This window comes from Myxocyprinus asiaticus, chromosome 2 (genome assembly GCF_019703515.2).
Source record: "Myxocyprinus asiaticus isolate MX2 ecotype Aquarium Trade chromosome 2, UBuf_Myxa_2, whole genome shotgun sequence".
In the NCBI taxonomy this organism is placed as follows: domain Eukaryota; kingdom Metazoa; phylum Chordata; class Actinopteri; order Cypriniformes; family Catostomidae; genus Myxocyprinus; species Myxocyprinus asiaticus.
This window is the reverse complement of record NC_059345.1, coordinates 55,576,597-55,597,985: the sequence shown is the minus strand read 5'-3', so window position 1 is coordinate 55,597,985 and position 21,389 is coordinate 55,576,597. Positions and strand designations below refer to the sequence as shown.

The 21,389-nt window shown below is 37.3% G+C and overlaps 1 protein-coding gene across 1 annotated transcript in view; it reads left to right on the top strand.

The window, feature by feature from the left end:
* The window catches only part of LOC127416566 (disintegrin and metalloproteinase domain-containing protein 33-like), a 187,335-nt gene extending 166,624 nt beyond the window's left edge, over positions 1-20,711 (top strand). The window contains exons 20-23 of the mRNA XM_051655992.1: positions 11,329-11,425; positions 12,265-12,507; positions 14,959-15,140; positions 20,169-20,711. Of these exons, the coding sequence (XP_051511952.1) occupies positions 11,329-11,425; positions 12,265-12,507; positions 14,959-15,140; positions 20,169-20,220 (574 nt within the window). The 3' untranslated portion in view covers positions 20,221-20,711. The remainder of the gene's footprint in view (positions 1-11,328; positions 11,426-12,264; positions 12,508-14,958; positions 15,141-20,168) is intronic.
* Positions 20,712-21,389: the final 678 nt, after the last annotated feature.

Below are 21,389 nucleotides of genomic sequence, written 5' to 3'. Positions count from 1 at the left end.
TCTTGGCTGGACAGCCACTTGTAGGGAGAGTAGCCACAGTATTAAATAGTCTTCATTTATAGAATTTTTTTTAACTGTTGACAGATGAATATCTAGGCTCTTCAAAATAACTTTGTAACCCTTTCCATCTTTATCATTCTGAGATCTCTTTTTTGCTAGGCATGGTCCACTTCAACAGATGCTTCTTGTGAATAGTAAATTCAAAATGTTTGAGTGCTTTTTAGAAGTATCTCAAACCCACACCTGCAATCTTGTGTCATAAATCGGATGCCAGGTTTGCCAACTCCTCACTTTAATTAGCTTTTGTTGACTTCATTAGCCTATGGGTTCACATATTTTTTCCAGCCAGCACTGTAAATGTTTGAATGATGTATTCGATATGTACAAGAACAATACAATAATGTGAGTTATTAGTTAAAACAGATTTTGTTTGTTCATTATTGTAAGTTAGATGAAGATCAAACCAGATTTTAAGACAAATTTATACATAAATGCAGGTGATTTCAAGGGGTTCACATACTTTTCTTGCCACTGTAGCATTATGTCCATCATGCAGATTTATGGTTTGACTGATTCCTAGAGATTTGATTCCTAGAAATCAAAGTAATGATGGCATATTCTTTGATTCCTCAACCTTATCACTCATATTCAAGGGCAGAGTTCTTTATCTTGAATAACAAACAGCCTCAACTGCTGGCAGCCCTGAGATTGTGTCGCTATTGCAATATTTAATATCAAATTGCAGATGAATAACTCACTTCAGGAGAGTAGGTGCACACTTTTGTCTTTGTCCAAAGCAGGACTTGAATTTCTTTCCTTTAACCTGCTAGAGATGTTTATGCCCAAATAAGTGAAAATCATACATTGTCTGACAAATTATATAATACAGTAAAGAGGAATGCATATTTTATTAACTCTACCCCCAAACACCAAACCTAAACTTCACCCTCAGTGGAGTAAAAATGTAATGTTATAGGGAAAATGGAACCTCGGAATCACATTCGTCACTGATTATGCGGACGCAATTACTTTCTGGTTTCAACATGGAACAAGAACCTAGGTCTCCGACATTGCTGATGCAACATGGGAAATGGGAGATATTGCAAAAATATATACACATTCCTTGACCAAATGCTTTATGAGCATCCAATGAATTTAAATCTTCTGCTATATATGGCAAGTTGGGTAAATATTAATTAAACAGTGCAAGTTTGCAAATGTTTGCTTCAAAGTAACCACACGTCTCTCGTAAATATGAATGAGCTATGGTAAAGTTTTTTCAACTATATGAAGTAAATTTCAGTAAAACTCTTGTTATAGCAATAGAGCAGTCTCACTGGCTGATGCAAACCACATGTCTTGGATCTTTGTCTGTTTTAAGCAGTACCAATATCATGCCTTTTGTGAGGGAAGTACTTTATAGAATTGCAGAATATACTTCACTTAAAAAAAATACATTGGAAAACCATCCATTCCAGAGACTTTGCCACTTTTCAGCTGATTCATCCTATTATAATAATAGCCACATTTCTTCAGCAGATATTGGTTTTTCAAAATCATCTTCATCATCCCTATTCAATATCTCAATTCCTCAAGGAACTGCTCACACCACCAACTTACGTTTGCAAAAAATATTTGAAAATCCACTTTCTGTTCTCGAATAGAGATTGTCTGCTTGATTTAAGACCAAGATATCAAATCCATTTTATAGAGAATTTCTTTCGTTATTCTGTATATTTTTACTGAATGTGTGGTCAAGTATTTCTTTGTCACTTCTTTTATTGAGTACAAGATTAAGAACCCCTTCTATTCATGCACAAGGATATTATCTGTCCCCTTATGTAAACTTTAACTCAGTGGTCCTCCCTGCACTTATCTATGGCTGATAGAGTTAACTTGTATTAAAATCACAATTACTCATAAATTTCTTCTTTTTTATTCCAGACACCACCAGTAATTAATTCATTTATCTATAATCAGGTTATTTCAGGAATAGTCAAGTCAAGTCATTTTTATTTGTATAGCGCTTTTCACAACACACATCATTTCAAAGCAGCTTTACAGGAAATCATGCATTAAAAAACAAAATGAAACTGTAATATCTATAATGTCTTACAGTGGTTATTGTGTAGTTTGATTAAATATGATTGTAATATGTGTATAGAAATTAAATAATAATTGTATTTAGAACCCCTGTGAGCAAGCTGAAGGTGACTGTGGCAAGGAACACAAAACTCCATAAGATGTTGGTTAATGGAGAAAAATAACCTTGGGAGAAACAAGGCTCACTGTGGGAGCCAGTTCCCCTCTGGCTAAACAACATGAATATAATGCCAATATTAGTTATTTGTGTGCAGTGCAAGTCATGGTTTTAAATTTGTAAATTAAGTAAGACTTAAGGTCCAGTGTTTTAAAAATAAAAATAAAATATTTTTTTAAGAACTTTAAGATTAATGACTAATGACTTTGAAGTCCATCTTGGATTAACTGCAGAAGTTCACATAGATGCATTGTCCTTTGTTAGTTGGCTGATGAAGGCTTTTGTTGGCATTTAAATGATAGTAATGGATATTCCATTTCAAGAGTGTAGTCCATCAATAGACAAAGGTGATGCAGGCAGAGATAAATGATGAGCTGCATCGCAGTTCAACCTGCAGGGCATTTCAGTGAGGTTAGGTGGAGTCCATCCTAAGACCAAGGTTCAGGCTGTGGCATATGAAGTATGTGATGATTTACAGTTGGAATTGGCATCAGTTCATCCTCTGAAATCACAAAACTGAAGTAAAGTGAAGTCTGGCTAGCACCGGCTGTAGTTTGTCATCATCTCTCAGCGACACATAGCAGTGGAGTCCGACACCAAGCAGAAACCGAGCTGGATCTGGTAGGCTCTGGTAACCTCGGGATATGAATCTCAAGATGAAATTCAAGAGAATGTTGTGATCTATCGTGTCGAAGGCAGCACTAAGATCTAAAAGCACTAGAAGAGAAATGCAGCCACGATCAGATGATAAGAGCAAGTCATTTGTAACTCTGATAAGTGCAGTCTCTGTACTGTGATGGGGCCTAAATCATGACTGAAATTGTTCATATATTCCATTTCTCTGTGAAATGAACATAGTTGGGAGGACACTACATTTTCTAGTATTTTTGACATAAATGGGAGATTTGAAATCGGTCTATATGTAGCCAATTACCCATGATCATGCTGTGGCTTCTTAATAAGCGGTTTGATAACTGACATTTTAAAGTTTCTTGGGACATGTCCTAAGGATAGCGAGGAGTTAATAATATTAAGAAGAGGTTCTGAGATTACTGGGAATACCTCTTTTAAGAGCTTAGTTGGTATTGGATCTAACATACATGTTGTGGCTTTTGATTTTTTTATATGTTTTGTTAGCTCTTCATGACCTATGACACCAAAGGTTTGAAGTTGCTTGTGAGCAAAATTATGAGACTGTTTTCTGAGGTACTTTGACAGATGATTGCATAGTTCCAATTTTATTTCTGATTATTTACATTTTATCAGAAAAGAAATTCATGAAGTCATTATTATTGTGCTGCGACGGAATATCTGGATCAGTCGATGCTTTATTCCTAACCAATTTAGCCACAGTACTGAATAAACACCTAGGATTGTTGTTGTTATTTTCTATGAGTTTGCTAAAATATGCTGACCTGGAAGCTTTTAGTGCCTGTCTGTAGCTACAGACACTATCCTTCCTTGCACCGCGAAATACCTCTAGCTTTGTATTCTTCCACTTGCGCTCCATTTTCCAAGCTTCTCTCTTGAGAGAAGACCAGAGAAGACTATATTTATATTTTCTGTTATTTCATCAAGTTCTTCTAGGCCTTTTGGTTTACCGAGTATGTGAGACAAATCTGGAAGATTAATAGTGAAGCTATCTTTAGTGGTTGAAAGAATAGTTCAACCTGAATGATAGCATGGTGTAGATTGAGTGACATTAGCTGATCACAACAAACAAGAGACGAGGTAATGATCTGAGATGTCATCGCTCTGCGGTAGAATTTCTATTGTTTCAACATCAACTCCATATGACAGAATTAAATCTAGTGTATTATTATGGTGATGAGTTGGTCCTGTCACATTTTGTCTGACTCCAAGAGAGTTGAGAATATCAATAAATGCTAATCCCAATGTGTCATTTTCATTATCTATGTGAATGTTGAAGTCACCAACAATTAAAGCTCTATCTACATTAACTACGAGATCAGATAGAAAATGAGCAAATTCACCAAGGAAACCAGAGTAAGGCCTGGGTGATCATATAAAATATGACAGAGATTTTTTATTTATATCTGATAGTGACATATTAAGCATTATTAGTTCAAAAGACTTAAGCTCATATTCTGTCCTCTGAGTAACACCAAAAACTTCACTATAAATTGTAGCAACACCTCGTCCTCGACCCTTCAGATGAGGCTCATGTTTATAACGATAACCTGGGGGAGTAGATTAATTTAAACTAATATATTCATCCTGTTTAAGCCAGGTTTCAGTCAAACAGAGTGCATCCAAACTAAGATCTGTAATAATTTCATTTACAATTAGTGCTTTTGTAGAAAGAAATCTAATATTTAGTAGCCCTAACTTTATATAATGTTTATCTTAAATTTTTACAAAGTTTTACCTTAATAAAATTTTTTCTAAATGATTTTTGAGTGATTTGAGTTTTGTGTTTGGTAGTTTGGGGAACAGACACAGTCACTATATGATATCTAGATAATACAGTCTCTATGTGTTGTAGTTTATGTGAACTATGTGACATCTCAAGGCAGCTAGCAGACGTTCTGATTAACTAGCTTGTCTGCTTCCTGACCTGGGCCCCAGTTAGTACTATCATTATTAAGACTATGAACCAAATTACTACAGAGGAGAGCGGTACCTTCCCTGGAGGGATGGAGTCCATCTCTCTTTAGCAGGTCAGGTCTACCCCAAAAACACTTCCAATCGTCTATAAATCCTATGCTATTCTCTGGACACCACTCAGATATCCAGCCATTCTTTGACACTAATCTACTATAAATCTTGTCACCACGATGAGCAGGGAGGGGGCCCGAGCATATTACGGTGTCTGACATCGTTTTTGCAAGTTCACACACCTCTTTAACATTATCTCTAGTGATTTTCGACTGGTAAAGCCGGACATCATTAGTGCCGACATGAATAACAATTTTAGAAAATATACGTTTAGCATTAGCCATCACTTGTCAATTTGAGCTGATGTCAGATGCTCTGGTACCCAAAATGCATTTAACTGTAGTGGCTGGAGTCTCTATTTCCACATTCCTTACAATAGAATCACTAATTATTAGGGCTCTTTCAACATGATTCTCAGTGGGTGCATCACTGAGTGGGGAGAATTGGATTGGAAACCCTAACAGAAACGGGAGAGTGGTGTCACTTTGCTGAGCGAGTATGCTGCCGAGACGTCACCCAAACACCCTGTTGCAGGGGCTCTAGAGCCGGAACAAAAGTGTGAGTGTTGCTCGCTGTTCTACCCACATCCGAAACAGTATCTACCGGCTTCTCTTTCTCACTGACCTCCACTAGCGTTCGGATGCGTGTCTCTAACTCATTAATCTTCTCTGTCAGCCTGACTAATTCCTGACATTTATCACATGTGAATCCCTCACTGCTGACGGAAGAAGCTATAGTAAACATGTGGCATGTAACCGCAATTGTTTGTTGTTGTTGTTGTTGTTGTTGTTGTTATGGTTGTTCTTGAGCGGCGAGGATTTGAGATCGATGTGGTTCCTAATCAGCAGATGTTTGAGATTGATGCAATAATCCATGTAAAACACAGTGGAGAAAACGAATGCACGCAGTCGAGATGCGAGATGTAGACAAGCAGAAAAAAGAAAAAGAGAAAAACGAGGGAAATAGGTGCGCTAGGTATAATACACACAGATGAAACAGTAGAATAGCGGGAAAACCCGAAGCATGCAGTAAAAATCGATTCACTTTGTCCAAAGCAGAACATTCATTGCTTTCAAACAATTAATTTGCAACCTGCTTGTGACATTTATGCCCAAGGAAGGGAAGAAATAATGCGCTGTTCTAAATGGATACAGTTAAATCTGCCTCGCATTAGTGTTACTTGTGAGAAAAAATTTATTGTCATTTGGAATAAACACTAGCTCTTGATATAGCAGTACTGATTGGCTATGACAAAGAAGATGATGCACTACATGTTAGCTAATGACGGCAGAGTGAATCCTCTATGCTATCATGAAACTCAGATTTCATTTGTTGCTATAGTGTGCACACGGCCTCCCCTGGCAGTAGCTCACCCCACTCACTCACAGTTTCAATTCAGAATCTATTATGGTCATGAGCAGGCTCTGACCTCCATGCATGCTGTAGCTAATCCGTGATTTCAGACCACAGTAATATATATATATATATATATATATATATATATATATATATATATATATATATATATATATATATATATATATATTTTTTTTTTTTTTTTTTTTTTTTTTTTTTTATACAGCTGTGGTCCAATAAAGGGATCAGAAAGATTGAGGATGTGTTCTTAGATGACTCATGAAAGCTCAAGGAGAGTGATTTCAATACAGACCTGTTCTTCTTATTCCCTACATTCCTACTAATGAGCTCTGTAGATGACTGTCTTGAGCTGGAATCAGGGGTGAGGAAGCATATAGCATGATCCGGTATGCTAAATTGCTTTCTCTTAATTGCTTTAAAGAGTATGACAATGAGATCTGATTTCAAATGTTTGCAGATGACAGAATATTTTAAACTGTTTGGTGCAGCTGAAGGCATGGCTGTAAGCACATACACAGGACTAAGTATTAACCATTGAAAACCCTTATTGGGTGACAACCTATCTGAATATTTGTATGATTACTACGGTGGCCGAGGGGTGCACAACACATCCAAATTAGCAAAGCTAATAAAAGCTGAAAACACAACAGAAATAAACCACACCAGAACGAAATTAAGAGACAACACAATAGAAAAACCACAACACAATGAAATTAAGCCATAACACAAATCAATTAAGCCACAACACAACAAAAAAAACACAACAAAACAGAAATAAGCCATAACAAAATGAAATTAAGCCACAACACTATGGAAAAACAACAACAACACAATGAAATTAAGCCACAACACAACAAAATTAAGCCACAACACAACAGAAGAACCACAATAAAATGGAAATAAGACAAAGCACACCGAAATTAAGACACAACACAACAGAATTAAGCCACAACACAACCGAAGAACCACAACAAAATGGAAATAAGCCACAACACAATAGAAAAACCACAACAAAATGGAAATAAGCCACAAAAAAAAAAAGGAAATAAGCCACAAAAAAAAAAAAGGAAATAAGCCACAGCACACTGAAATTAAGACACAACACAACAAATTTAAGCCACAACACAATGGAAAAACCACAACAAAATGAAAATAAGCCACAAAAAAAAAGGAAATAAACCACAACACAACGAGATTAAGCCACAATACAACAAAATTAAGCCACAGCACAATAGAAAAACCACAACAAAATGAAATAAGACACAACACAACTAAATTAAGCCACAATACAACAGAAAAATCACAACAAAAAGGAAATAAGCCACAACACAATGAAATTAAGCCACAACACAATGGAAAAGCCACAGCACAACAGAAATAAGCTTTCAAAAATCTGACAAGCTCTGCCTTTCACATCACATTCAGTCAAAGAAGTAACTGAAAGAACGCTGTTTTGGTATCAGTACTTTTAAGGTTAGGTTTAGGGTTTGGGTTAGATTAACTCAAATGTTTCAGAAAATCAGACACGTGGTACCTTTCACATCACATCCATTTAAAGAAGTAAGTTCTTGCGCAGAGCACTGCATCTGTAGTTCCAGCTTTGGGCACTGGAAGGGGCAGTGTGGAAATTCAGAAAGCATACACCGATTTTAGCAGAAAAACCATCAATTCAACCTCCTGTCACCGATTTGAGCTCAGTCTGTCTATTTTCGGGAGGCTATTTTGTCCAACATTGAGACATACTTGATGTTAGACAAAAAATGTTGTCCAAAGTTTAAATTCTCTTATATATTTATGAAAAACATACGTACGTCACTCTTACTCCAACAAATTATGTATTTTGCATGAAAATGTGTGTTTTGACGATACCATTGCATCTACACTACACTGCTCTCTCCCACCTGGAAAAAAGGAACACATAGGTGAGAATGCTGTTTGTAGACTACAGCTCAGCATTCAACACCATAGTGCCCTCCAAGCTTAATGTGAAACTCCGGGCTCGGGGCTTAAACAGCTCGCTGTGCAGCTGGATCCTGGACTTCCTGTCAGGTAGACGCCAGGTGGTTAGAATGGGCAGCAACATCTCCTCATCACTGACCCTCAACGCTGGAGCCCCGCAGGGCTGTGTTCTCAGCCCACTCCTGTATTCCCTGTACACACATGACTGTGTGGCAACACATAGCTCCAGTGCCATCATTACGTTTGCTGATGATACAACAGTGGTAGGTCTGATCACTGACAATGATGAAACAGCCTACAGAGAGGAGGTGCACACTCTGACACGCTGGTGTCAGGAGCACAACCTCTCCCTCAACGTCAGTAAGACCAAGGATCTTGTTGTGGACTTCAAGAGAAAAGACAGAGAACACAGCCCCATCACCATCAATGGAGCACCGGTGGAGAGAGTCAGCAGCTTCAAGTTCCTTGGTGTCCACATCACTTAGGAACTCACATGGCTGTCCACACTGAGGCCATTGTGAAGAAGGCTCACCAGCGCCTCTTCTTCCTGAGATGGCTGAGGAAGTTTGGAATGAACCGCCACATCCTCACACGGTTCTACACCAGCACTGTAGAGAGCATCCTGACTGGCTGCTTCACTGTCTGGTACGGCAACAGCACCACCCTCAACCGCAAAGCCCTGCAAAAGGTGGTGCGAACTTCCAGACACATCATCGGGGGTGAGCTTCCCTCCCTCCAGGACATCTATACCAGGCGGTGTGTGAAAAAAGCTTGGAGGATCATCAGAGACTCCAGCCACCCGAGCCATGGACTGCTCTTACTGCTACCATCAGGCAGGCGGTATCACAGCATCAGCACCCGCACCAGCCGACTCCATGACAGCTTCTTCCCCCAAGCAATCAGACTTTTGAACTCTTGATCTCTCACGATCAATATATATCAGCACTGCACTTTATTAATCTCACACTGGACTGTCATAAATTATATTCTCTCTTAACAACACACTGGTAACTGTGTATCAACCGACAACCTGAATGTCAATACAGCACAATACAGCCTACTGTATATTTTATATATATACTATTTTTATTGTATACTTTGTATTCTATATTGTGTATGTGTATTCTATATTGTGTGTATTGTACACTGTACATTGTATATTATTATTTGTATATTGTGTTGTGTGTAATTATGTGTATATTAGATATGTAAATTGTGTTGTGTAAATCTGATGTTTATTGTAATTTGGTATATGTCTCATCACTATCATGACTGCTATGTTGCTCGGAACTGCACCCAAGTCTTTCACCCACTGTTGCACTTGTGTATATGGTTGAGTGACAATAAAGTGATTTGATTTGATTTGATTTGATTTTGATTTAAGTTATCTCATACAGTTTGCTAAAAGAGATTAATATGACTAAAATGTTTCGGTGTTATATCACAGTTATAATGGATAAGTTGTCGATGTAAATGAAAAACTAATTAGCATATTTGACTACTTACCATCAGCTAATAGCACTGCTGCTGTGAAGCATAAATGTGGCAGCATCATGCTGAGGGGATTATTCTCAGCAACAGGCAGTAGTATTGGCAGACAAGAGGACTGAGAGTGAACAGAGCCAAATATAAAGGGATGCTTGAAGAAACCCTGCTCCAGAGTGCACACAATCTCTGAGCAAGAGTAAAGAGAATGACCCAGAGCATACAGCCAAGACAATGCTGGAGTGGCTTTGGTACAAATAGATAAAGTGCTTGAACAGCCCAGCCAAAAAAATGAACCCTTTGAAAACTGTGTGAAGAAAAAGGAAGATTACAGTTCACAATTAATCTGACAAAGAAAGGAAAAACAGAAAAAGAAATCCAGGTGTGCAGTACTAAGAGAATCACACCGAATGAGACTTCCTGCTTTAATTGCTACTAAAAGCCAAGCAAAGTCACACAAAGCACAAGATAAATAATACTTATGTAAATTAGATATTTCATATATCTACTAAAAAAAAAATCTATAAAAACACTTTCACTTTATTCTTGGTATATTGTGTCAAAAAAACAATACAGTCCAAGAAGTATTTTTTCTGATGCCACTGTATGAACATAAATATACATGTTCTAAACATTTGAATTACTCAGTATATTCTTAAATAACATGCCTAGACAAGCAATGTTATTATGGTATGTTGGAATATTTTTTTCTTTAAAGGTTTACTGTAATTACTGTATTTTCAGATTGAAACATTACTATTACTGCCGTTCACATGTCTTTACATTTGAAACCTATTTTAAAGGGATAGTTCTCCCAAAAATGAAAATTCTCTCATCATTTACTCACACTCATGCCATACCAGATATGTATGACTTTCTTTCTTCTGTTGCACATAAACGAAGATTTTTAGAAGAATATTTCAGCTCTGTAGGTCCATACAATGCAAGCGAATGGTGGCCAGAACTTTGAAGCTCCAAAAATCACATAATGGCAGTATAAAAGTAATCCATATGATGCCAGTGGTGGTTAAATTCATGTCTTCAGAAGCAATATGATGATGTGTGGGTGAGAAACAGATCAATATTGAAGTCTTTTTTTACTATAAATCTGCACTTTCACATTCTTCTTCTTTTGTTTTTGGCGATTCACATTATTTGTGCATATCGCCACCTACTGGGCATGGAGGAGAATTGTTAGTAAAAAAGGACTTAAGATATTGATCTTTTCTCACCCACACCTATCATATCTCTTCTGAAGATATAGATTTAACCACTTGAGTCTTATGGATTATTTTATGCTGTCTTTGTGTGCTTTTTGGAGATTCAAATTTTTGGCCACCATTCAGTTGCATTGTATGGACCTACAGTGCTGAAATATTCTAAAAATCTTCGTTTGTGTTCAGCAGAAGAAAGAAAGTAATTCACATCTGGGATGGCATGAGGGTAAGAATTTCAATTTTTGGGTGAACTATCCCTTTAAGACCAGAGTTTATTACAGCCTCTCTCAGGTGTATTTCCCTCCAGTCTTTTCAGTTCCACAAACTCTTTGTGTTGTCATGTGTTCTCAGACATGAGGGCTCCATCGAAAAGGGAAAGAATGGACACCTAAACCCTGCTTTCCATCTGAAGGTGGTGGGACCATCCAACAGAAGTGCTAACCTTAAGGTATGGAGACAGCTAAGATACAAAGACACTTGAATATTTCTTGGTCCAATTTGAGAAATGAACACTCAGCATTAGGCTTTAGATGAGTACGTAGTACCATGATCATGGGATAATTTGTAAATCTTTTAATATGTAGTCATTTGGTGTCATTAAATGCAGTCAAAACAAAGAGGCAACACTTATAAAAATATAAAGAACGCCATTAATGAAAGTTACATTCAGTATGACCTTCTTGACCTCTGTCATGACCTTGGTCCTTTGAATTCGTGCACTATTTTTGTGCACAATTAGATAAATATGATGATTGGGTAAGTTTGATATATGTTTTTTTTTTTTTGTTTTTTTTTATAATGATGATTTAAGATATTTTATAAAAAATGTTGGTCCCACTTTATATTAGGTGTCTTTAAATACCATCTACTAATATTCAAATACAGTACATATAATACAATGTACTTATTGTGTAACTACATGTTGTTCTGCAAAATCCTCACAAGATTCATGTTTGCTGCTGAGGTTGAGGTACGGGTAGGTTTAGGGGTAGGAGTAGGGTTAAGGTTAAGGTTTAGATTAGGGTTTAGGGTTAGGGTTGGGGTAGGGTTAGATTTAGGATTAAGGGGTAAGGTTAACAGTGTAACTACAGATGTAATTAAATGCAATACAAAAGTACAATACAACAACACGTATTTACATAATAAGTACATTGTATTAAATGCTTAGTTTAAGACACCTAATAAAACGTGGGTCCAAAATTTCAAATGTCCAATTGCCAGAGTGAATGATTATTTTTTATATAACTAAGACAACATAAAAATATCCTTGTCTTATTTTCTCTCAAGCTACCTCACACCAGTAAGGAAGTGCTCCCTCTGAGGCCAAACCCAACCTCTAACGGTACTCAGCCGGTCAATATTGTACGTCCCCTCCGGCCAGCTCCTTCGCCATCTCTGAACAATGTCAAAGGACCCCGACCGCCCCCACCTGTTAACAAGCAATCCAACTCACCCAAACCTGTAGCAACTCCTCAGAAACCCAGTCCTCCCAAGAAGCCTCTGCCTCTCAACCCTTCACGCACACCACTGGTGAGTGTTTAGTGCTGATATTCTGTGATTTAATCAAAATCACATCTGTGTGAGCCACAGTAGGTGAGTGCAAGTCTCATCAAATCTCATCAAACGGAATGCTGCTAAACACCTGTTTTAATCTGTGTTGAAACAATGATGACAGCCCCAAAACTGATAAAAATCTTACTGAATGAAACATACTTCATTCTGTCTTTTTATCTGGTTTAGTTTCTTGTCATTTAGCACAGTAGTTTTTAATTGGTGGGTCGCAGCTCTCTTCTATAGGGTCGTGGACAACAGCAAAATAAAAAACAATGGTAAATCTAAATAATAAAACTTTTTACGACAAAGGCCATGCATCCAACCAAAATCTATGGCAGGGGTCGGCAACCTTTTTGACATGGCGTGCCATTTTTTATTTTTCAGGTCAATGGCTGTGCCGACATGCAATTTTCCCCTTGTGAAAATGTTTCTGTTTTGCATTTTTCTAATTGTATAGTTTATTTTTCATTACAAATGATATTCAACAGTTTGAGTGAAAATTTTGTGCAAAACCCGATGATTATGATATAATCATGAATTTTCAGAGCATCTAAAGTGCTTTAATGAAAGAAAACCTGACCTTTTGTGTTATGAGTTAACAAAGTTAATATCACAAATTTGCTTGTTTGATGACTGATCACAAAATTGTGTGGAATCTAAAATATTTCTTATATAATGTCACTGTAATCATTTAATCACTAGCACGCAAGCAACAGCAAGAGAGGAGCAGGCTATTTTATTTATATGACGTTTTTCGCACCTGCATTCCAATCTACATCTTGATGTAATCCTTCCTCATGATCACGCAGCTGAATGGGAGGCTGAACAGTATTAAAGTGTGACGTGACTCACGCTGGGTGTGCAAGCCATTCACACATCACAAGCCAATCAACTATTTAGCCCTTTTCAGTTAATCGCATCTGCAAAATCCTAAAACTTTATTTCCAGATTTAAATTATATTTTGAATAGACTCAGATTTTTGAACCCCACAGTGTGGGTTTATGTTTTCTCTTTTAATCGTTTAATGTAATTTTGAATGTCCATGGTTTAAGGAGGGTGTACCTGTATGCTGGGTTGGAAATCTCAAGGATTAATACTGGTGTTTTTCTTACTGCATTACGTGTTGTTCTGAAAGCAATAAGAACAAATGAAACACGGAATGTGGGCTGTCATCCGCGCAGTCTGACCGAAGCAAAGCGGGCGTGTTTATTCGTGCGATCAACAGAAATGAAGCGCTACCTGTTCGTGATGCGCGAATGGTATGCACACACTGCATGACTCTGTTGGGTATACTGCAGTCTCATCACATTTTTACTTTTTGTTTAGCCTCCCATTCAGCTCATAAAAACACGCTGCGTGATGCAGGTGCGGAATTTATATAAATAAAATAGTCTATTCCTCTCTCGCCGTTGCTGGCGTGCCAGTGATTTACCCCTCTGTGTGCCAATGCTGGCATGCGTGCCATAGGTTGCCGACCCCTGCTCTACGGTATATGGTGTAAATTCATCTGTAACTTGGTAGAAGCTAGCCAAATGTGGCTTTAGAATTCAATATATTGTTTGGTTGATTTCCATATCACTGATGATAAGTCTATCACAGGCTATTTCCTAACCCTAACCTAACCCTTATCTAATCTAACTCGAACCCTTCGGCAGCCCATTTAACAATTGAGTTTGTCAATCTGCAGAGATACACTTGGGCTGTTTTCAAAGGATGCGTTCTTGTGTTCCATCTGTACACATGCGTCAGACAGACGCTTTTGGTGCGTCTCACTGTGATTGCATCACGTTTCACTGGTTTTCAGTGTCTCTATACATAAGTGCTGTGTTTTAAGACGCTGTGTCAAGTTAAATGTAGTTTGAAACTTTAAAAAACACATCTCGAGACCCCTAGTCTTTCATCAGCTGTCGGTTAGTTGTCTGTACAGCTGGAGCTGTGCTCACTGTCCCCTACTGACTGAGATTCGCAAAAACATGGAGCTGACTCTTCAAGCTAAAATTGATCCATTCCTTATTACGGTGACATGATTAATTGTGTACATTTTTGTATGCGTTATTTTTTGTATAATTAATCGCTCTGAATTAACGTGTTAAATCTACAGCCTATATATATAGATAGATATAAATATATATAGATATAAAATATTAATAAGTATCAGTGTTTAATTGTGTACTTTTGTATGAGAAACTATTTTGGCTCTTTGTTGGATCACCACTTGATGTCCAATTTTAAACCTGGGTCCTAAAGCAAAACCAGTTGGGAACCGCTGCTTCACAGATCATTTGTGTCCAATGTGACTGATCTATTCAGTGTTGCTTGTTTACCACCTACCTCTCTTGTTTATTATTTATTGACTGCAAGACCAAATTTCAAGTGAAGACATTGTGAAAAAAGAACTTTCCCTCCTCTTTCTTGTCCTCATACAGATGGTATCAGATCAACAGCCTAAACCCCTGTCTACACCTCCCCAGAGGCCTCTGCCTCTCAGCCCTGCACGTGCAGCACAGCCCAAACCCTCTGGAGGGGGGCTTTTGGTGATGATGCCCCCTGCAGTCAGCCCAAAGCCATTGGGAAAGGTGACCGCCGCTCCCCCTTTGAAGGGATTCCGGTGAGAAAACACATCATTATAAATTCAAGAGACATAGACAAGAAATATTTCAAGTATTGAATAAAATAAATGTTATAAGACTTACAGGTTCCACTAAAATAAACTTGTTTATTTGGTTGTAATATGCAAATAAGGCGATCTTTAAAGATCCCTTCCATCAAAATCAAGTTTTTAACCTTGTTTACATGTCCATATGTTGTTTTTTATATGCTAGAAGACATACCATGAGTGAAATCAGTAGTCAAAGCCATGGCTGAACATTTTCACCTCGGAACTACAGTGTACCAAAGACAGTCTCAAAAACACAGATTCAGACAGCCAGGGTTTCATACGTCACAAACCTAAGGAACCAATCCCGTCAACTTGCGGGGTGGGGCTTTCCATATCAATAGCATATGCTACGGTGAAGCAAGGGGTATCAGGAGAAGCCAGGTGTAGCTACGTATCGGTAATTTGCAAGACATTTTCTGTTTTCGGATGCAAAGTTGTGAAACGACAAATGGTGAGCCTTCATATATTACCAAAGGATCTGAAAATCTGAGATAAATGGGTGCAGTTTATTTGGAAAAATTGTAATGTCCCAGCAAAAATTCCAGAGAAAACTTGGGTTTGCAGTAGTCATTTTCCAGATAAATGTTTTGAAAATTTGACCCAAAAACAACCACTAAACTTATATTGAAGTCCAACGCGGTTCCATCAATTTATCCTGGGGACACAGTGAGTACGAGCCAAGGTGTTGGTCAACCGTTAAGTTTCTTTTTCTTGTGTTTTATCCGTTGACTGTGTCCAACAAATCTGCAGTGTGCTAGATAAAGTTAGCCAACGTTAGCATGCCAAGTTACATGATGATTCATGTCAAATACTGACATGTTTATATGGCTTGGGTATGCTGACGAAGAAAGTTATGGCAAACGTTACTCAAAACATATACAGGTGCATCTCAATAAATTAGAATGTCATGGAAAAGTTCATTTATTTCAGTAATTCAACTCAAATTGTGAAACTCGTGTATTAAATAAATTCAATGTACACAGACTGAAGTAGTTTAAGTCTTTGGTTCTTTTAATTGTGATGATTTTGGCTCACATTTAACAAAAACCCACCAATTCACTATCTCAAAAAATTAGAATATGGTGACATGCCAATCAGCTAATCAACTCAAAACACCTGCAAAGGTTTCCTGAGCCTTCAAAATGGTCTCTCAGTTTGGTTCACTAGGCCACATAATCATGGGGAAGACTGCTGATCTGACAGTTGTCCAGAAGACAATCATTGACACCCTTCACAAGGAGGGTAAGCCACAAACATTCATTGCCAAAGAAGCTGGCTGTTCACAGAGTGCTGTATCCAAGCATGTTAACAGAAAGTTGAGTGGAAGGAAAAAGTGTGGAAGAAAAAGATGCACAACCAACCGTGAGAACCGCAGCCTTATGATTGTCAAGCAAAATCGATTCAAGAATTTGGGTGAACTTCACAAGGAATGGACTGAGGCTGGGGTCAAGGCATCAAGAGCCACCACACACAGACGTGTCAAGGAATTTGGCTACAGTTGTCGTATTCCTCTTGTTAAGCCACTCCTGAACCACAGACAACGTCAAAGGCATCTTACCTGGGCTAAGGAGAAGAAGAACTGGACTGTTGCCCAGTGGTCCAAAGTCCTCTTTTCAGATGAGAGCAAGTTTTTTATTTCATTTGGAAACCAAGGTCCTAGAGTCTGGAGGAAGGGTGGAGAAGCTCATAGCCCAAGTTGCTTGAAGTCCAGTGTTAAGTTTCCACAGTCTGTGATGATTTGAGGTGTAATGTCATCTGCTGGTGTTGGTCCATTGTGTTTTTTGAAAACCAAAGTCACTGCACCCGTTTACCAAGACATTTTGGAGCACTTCATGCTTCCTTCTGCTGACCAGCTTTTTAAAGATGCTGATTTCATTTTCCAGCAGGATTTGGCACCTGCCCACACTGCCAAAAGCACCAAAAGTTGGTTAAATGACCATGGTGTTGGTGTGTTTGACTGGCCTGCAAACTCACCAGACCTGAACCCCATAGAGAATCTATGGGGTATTGTCAAGAGGAAAATGAGAAACAAGAGACCAAAAAATGCAGATGAGCTGAAGGCCACTGTCAAAGAAACCTGGGCTTCCATACCACCTCAGCAGTGCCACAAACTGATCACCTCCATGCCACGCCGAATTGAGGCAGTAATTAAAGCAAAAGGAGCCCCTACCAAGTATTGAGTACATATACAGTAAATGAACATACTTTCCAGAAGGCCAACAATTCACTAAAAATGTTTTTTTTATTGGTCTTATGATGTATTCTAATTTTTTGAGATAGTGAATTGGTGGGTTTTTGTTAAATGTGAGCCAAAATCATCACAATTAAAAGAACCAAAGACTTAAACTACTTCAGTCTGTGTGCACTGAATTTATTTAATACACGAGTTTCACAATTTGAGTTGAATTACTGAAATAAATGAACTTTTCCACGACATTCTAATTTATTGAGATGCACCTGTACATATTGTATATTCCGATGTTAGTTATGATGAACTATATGCCTTTCTCCAGAGATTTTCTATGGTTTTCAAAGCGTTTCTTCCATACAGCACATCTGGATGTTTATCTTTACAAGGTAGCTAACTTGTCAGAGGTGGCGAACGGGAACAAGGTTTATCTAACATTAGCAACACATTATTAGCTGTTTGATAACGTAGTCAAGCCGAAGGATCATGTTATCTATTACCATTACGTATCTTACATTTCTAAAATACATTACCGTTGGGATACATCGACTTGTAGGTGACGCTGTACAATTCTCTCTTCTTCTTCTTCTTCAGAATCAGTTTCCGGTTCAAAACATATAGCTGAATTACTCCAATATTACCACTTGCCATTGTGTAGCGTTTAGTACTTTTACAGTGAATAGAGTTCAAGGTGAGCAGGTAGCCTGAGCTGTAGGCGAGCGGTGCAGGGGTGAGTGGAGATGGAGGCGGGGACCAATTTGCATATTCATAGATCCACGCATACTGAATGAGGCAAAGGTGTAGAGTTATATCTAAGCCATTTTAAGGCATGAAGGGATTATTTTCATGGAAAAAAAACGTTTAAATATGTAATTTTGATTAACAAAGACGAGTTTTTAGGGGTTAAACCAGTGACTGGAGATGGACTTTACAGCAGGTGTATATGTACTGTACAGGGTGACAATCTTTATCTTTACAAATTACTTTATGAAGTTTAGAGTAGATCAATAAAAATAACAGATAACACATCTTTTACCAGCGTCTTTAGTAAAGGTGTAACAGTTGACTTTTTTGAAGTCATAGTTTCGGTGAGATTCATTATGCTTGGTTGATGTCGTCATAAATGTTTTAGCATATTCGTTGTATTGCAAGTATATGGCACACATAAGGCAATGTGCAATTTTTTTTTTTTTTACCTTTCACTGCTGTTGGTGACATTTTATATGAAGTGTATGCATACAGGTATCAAAATAATCAATTATAAAATATTAAAATAAGATCTGAAAAGATTTGCATTGCAAATTAGTACCACCTAGATGTAATGGGGTAGAAATACTAATATGAATATAAAAGTCTTTCACATAGCACTTAAATACACTCTACAAATGTAGAATGTGACTATACAGTTTATTGTGTTGCACTAATACCACAGTTTGAAAGATTTTCAAAAGAATCATAAAGTGAAATATGATTTTTGTAAGACATTTTTTACTTGTCTGTGAGCTTGCTTGGGTGAATAATCCATTGTTATAAACAAAAATAGATGTCCAAAACAAAATATCCCATCCAGCAGGAAAAGCATGATATAATCAAAATATATGTTATCGACTAATGATGATAAAATCATCAAAATGATAAAAAGGAGGATCTCAGCTTTCTAATATCACCTAGATTGAGTTTCTAGTCCACTCAGAGACCGAGATATTCAATGAAACAATGAGGGTGGTGCATTAACTACAAATTATGGATGAGCACATCTGTGAAGGCTAAAATGCATTAGAGCACCACCTATATTTCAGATCTGTATACTGTGATGGAATGTGATAAAGAAAAATTTATTGTTTGTGCTTGCTGCCATCTAGTGGAAAATAATTTTCAAAGTGAGATAAAGTAAACAGAACCTGAATTATATGCTTACATAGTAATACAACAAAGTTATAAACACATACAATATTATTTATGAATAATTGGAAGTTTTTTTGTTTTGTTTTTTTATTTGGAGGGTTTTCTGGAAAATGAGACCAATTTTTTGCAATTAGTCCACAGTGCGTGTGAATGGTAAGCTTTTAAATTCGAGTGTGAAAAATGCACCAGAGTATAATGGGTTAATGCAAATGCAGTAGTAGCTATTTAATTTAAATAGTAGGTTTTATAGTTCCTCATTTTCATTTTTTTATAGGATGTGTGTTTATCATGGTTATACACACAAATAGAAATGCATTAGTGGTTAGTTTGAAATGATGACTCAACCTCGGAAGAGGCATTCAATGAACCCTGTTAAGTCTTTAAACTGAAAGATCATGTGTGAAATGTGAGACTAAAAAATATGACCACTTACTGTCAATTCTGCTTTCACATTGATTTTAAATAATAGTTACACTGACACTTTCTTTTAAAGCATACTTTATACAAAAAGAATGCAATACATTGAGCATAACTTGCAGCTTGCTGCTGTTTTTCTCCATGTAGTTGCACTCTGCAACTTTCCATGCATTTTTATGATACTGTATTCTTACACACACACACAAATATATATAGCCTATGTGTGGACTTGATGGGAAATGACTTCATACATTCACTAAAATTGACCAGTTGGTTAAAAGTCACTGCAAAAATGACTCAGAAAAGCAAAGTTATTTCTGAGAAAAGGTTTAGCAACATTTGTTTGCAGATGCCACTTGCTTCAATATTTTATCTAAAGCAATTAATTAAGCAATGATAATTTTTTGGGGCCACTAAATACTGTATATATTGAATTAGTTGGGTTTTTTTTCTCTCTTCTCTTTCAGACCTGTTTCAGGACCCAAACCACCCATAGTTCCATCCCCTTTCCGAAAATGACCCTTGCAGGATTCATTTTGAAAGACTGCAGCCAGCCTATTTGCACTAAATAAGGATCCTTGGAAACTGGTACTTAATTGAGCTGTCTAACAAGGGATGGAAGAGCATGGTGCTAGGGCCCTGGATGAGGCCTCACTAACTGACCTTCAAATACAGTCCAGCAAAGATCTATAGAAGGCATGGTTTTGCATGAATAATTGCAGACTTAGACAGGAAGTTACAGATAGACCATCACGTTGCCAAAACCTTGACTTTTTCTCACCTTGCAATTTGTTGTTCTGTGTTGTTCTGTTTAAATGTTATGCCTCTGTCTTGTTTACATTGTTTGTTTGACTATCATCTTTTTGTCAAGGGCCAAAGATGTTGTTTTGTTTAGTGCCTTTATTGTTTAATTTGATGTTCTGTGCCGTACGATATTTTCTGTTTGGTACATAAAATAATAATATGTTATATCTTTTTTAATTAAAGATACTGTTGTGGTTGTCATCACTTTATCACATGCTTTATCAAGTCTAATTCGTAACATGCTCAGGTAAAAAACATAACCCTGTAGTGAACACTGGGATCTTGAATAATAGAAATGTCATAATTTCAGAAGAATGCGCAGGTGAAATCTGAAAGAACAACTCTACTTTATTATCATGTGAGAGAGGGATCACTACTTCAGATAGGACGCGTCGTGTGCGGTGCATAGAGGTGGCAGTTTAAAACAGTGAATCTAATCACCGTACAGAAATAAAGTTGCATATGAAGGTTTTGCACTTCATCAAGAATGAACAAAGTCACACAGATGAGTTGTAGGTTGGTTTATGAAGAAACAATTTTTTTTATTGTGCAACCTGAATGCCTTGAATAGGCTTTACCACAAAAGAGACACTTGTTACTGAAAAAACATTGTGTTTTTCATTGGCCCCAGGGCCAATTTTATTTTAGGCCCCCCCTGGCCAAATATCTTTCAAAGTTGAGATCCACACAGTCCATTTTAATTGATTTAAGTCTCTTTTAATACCCATTCTTTTTTTTTACAGTCAGATTAACTCAAAGAAAAACCGCTCAACCGAAACAGGTTTGATGAACAGCCACTATTCTTAAAGAGACGGTAGCATTTTAACGTTTGTTATACATAATGCAAACTCAATGTAAATACTTGTAAATACTACAAATTATGC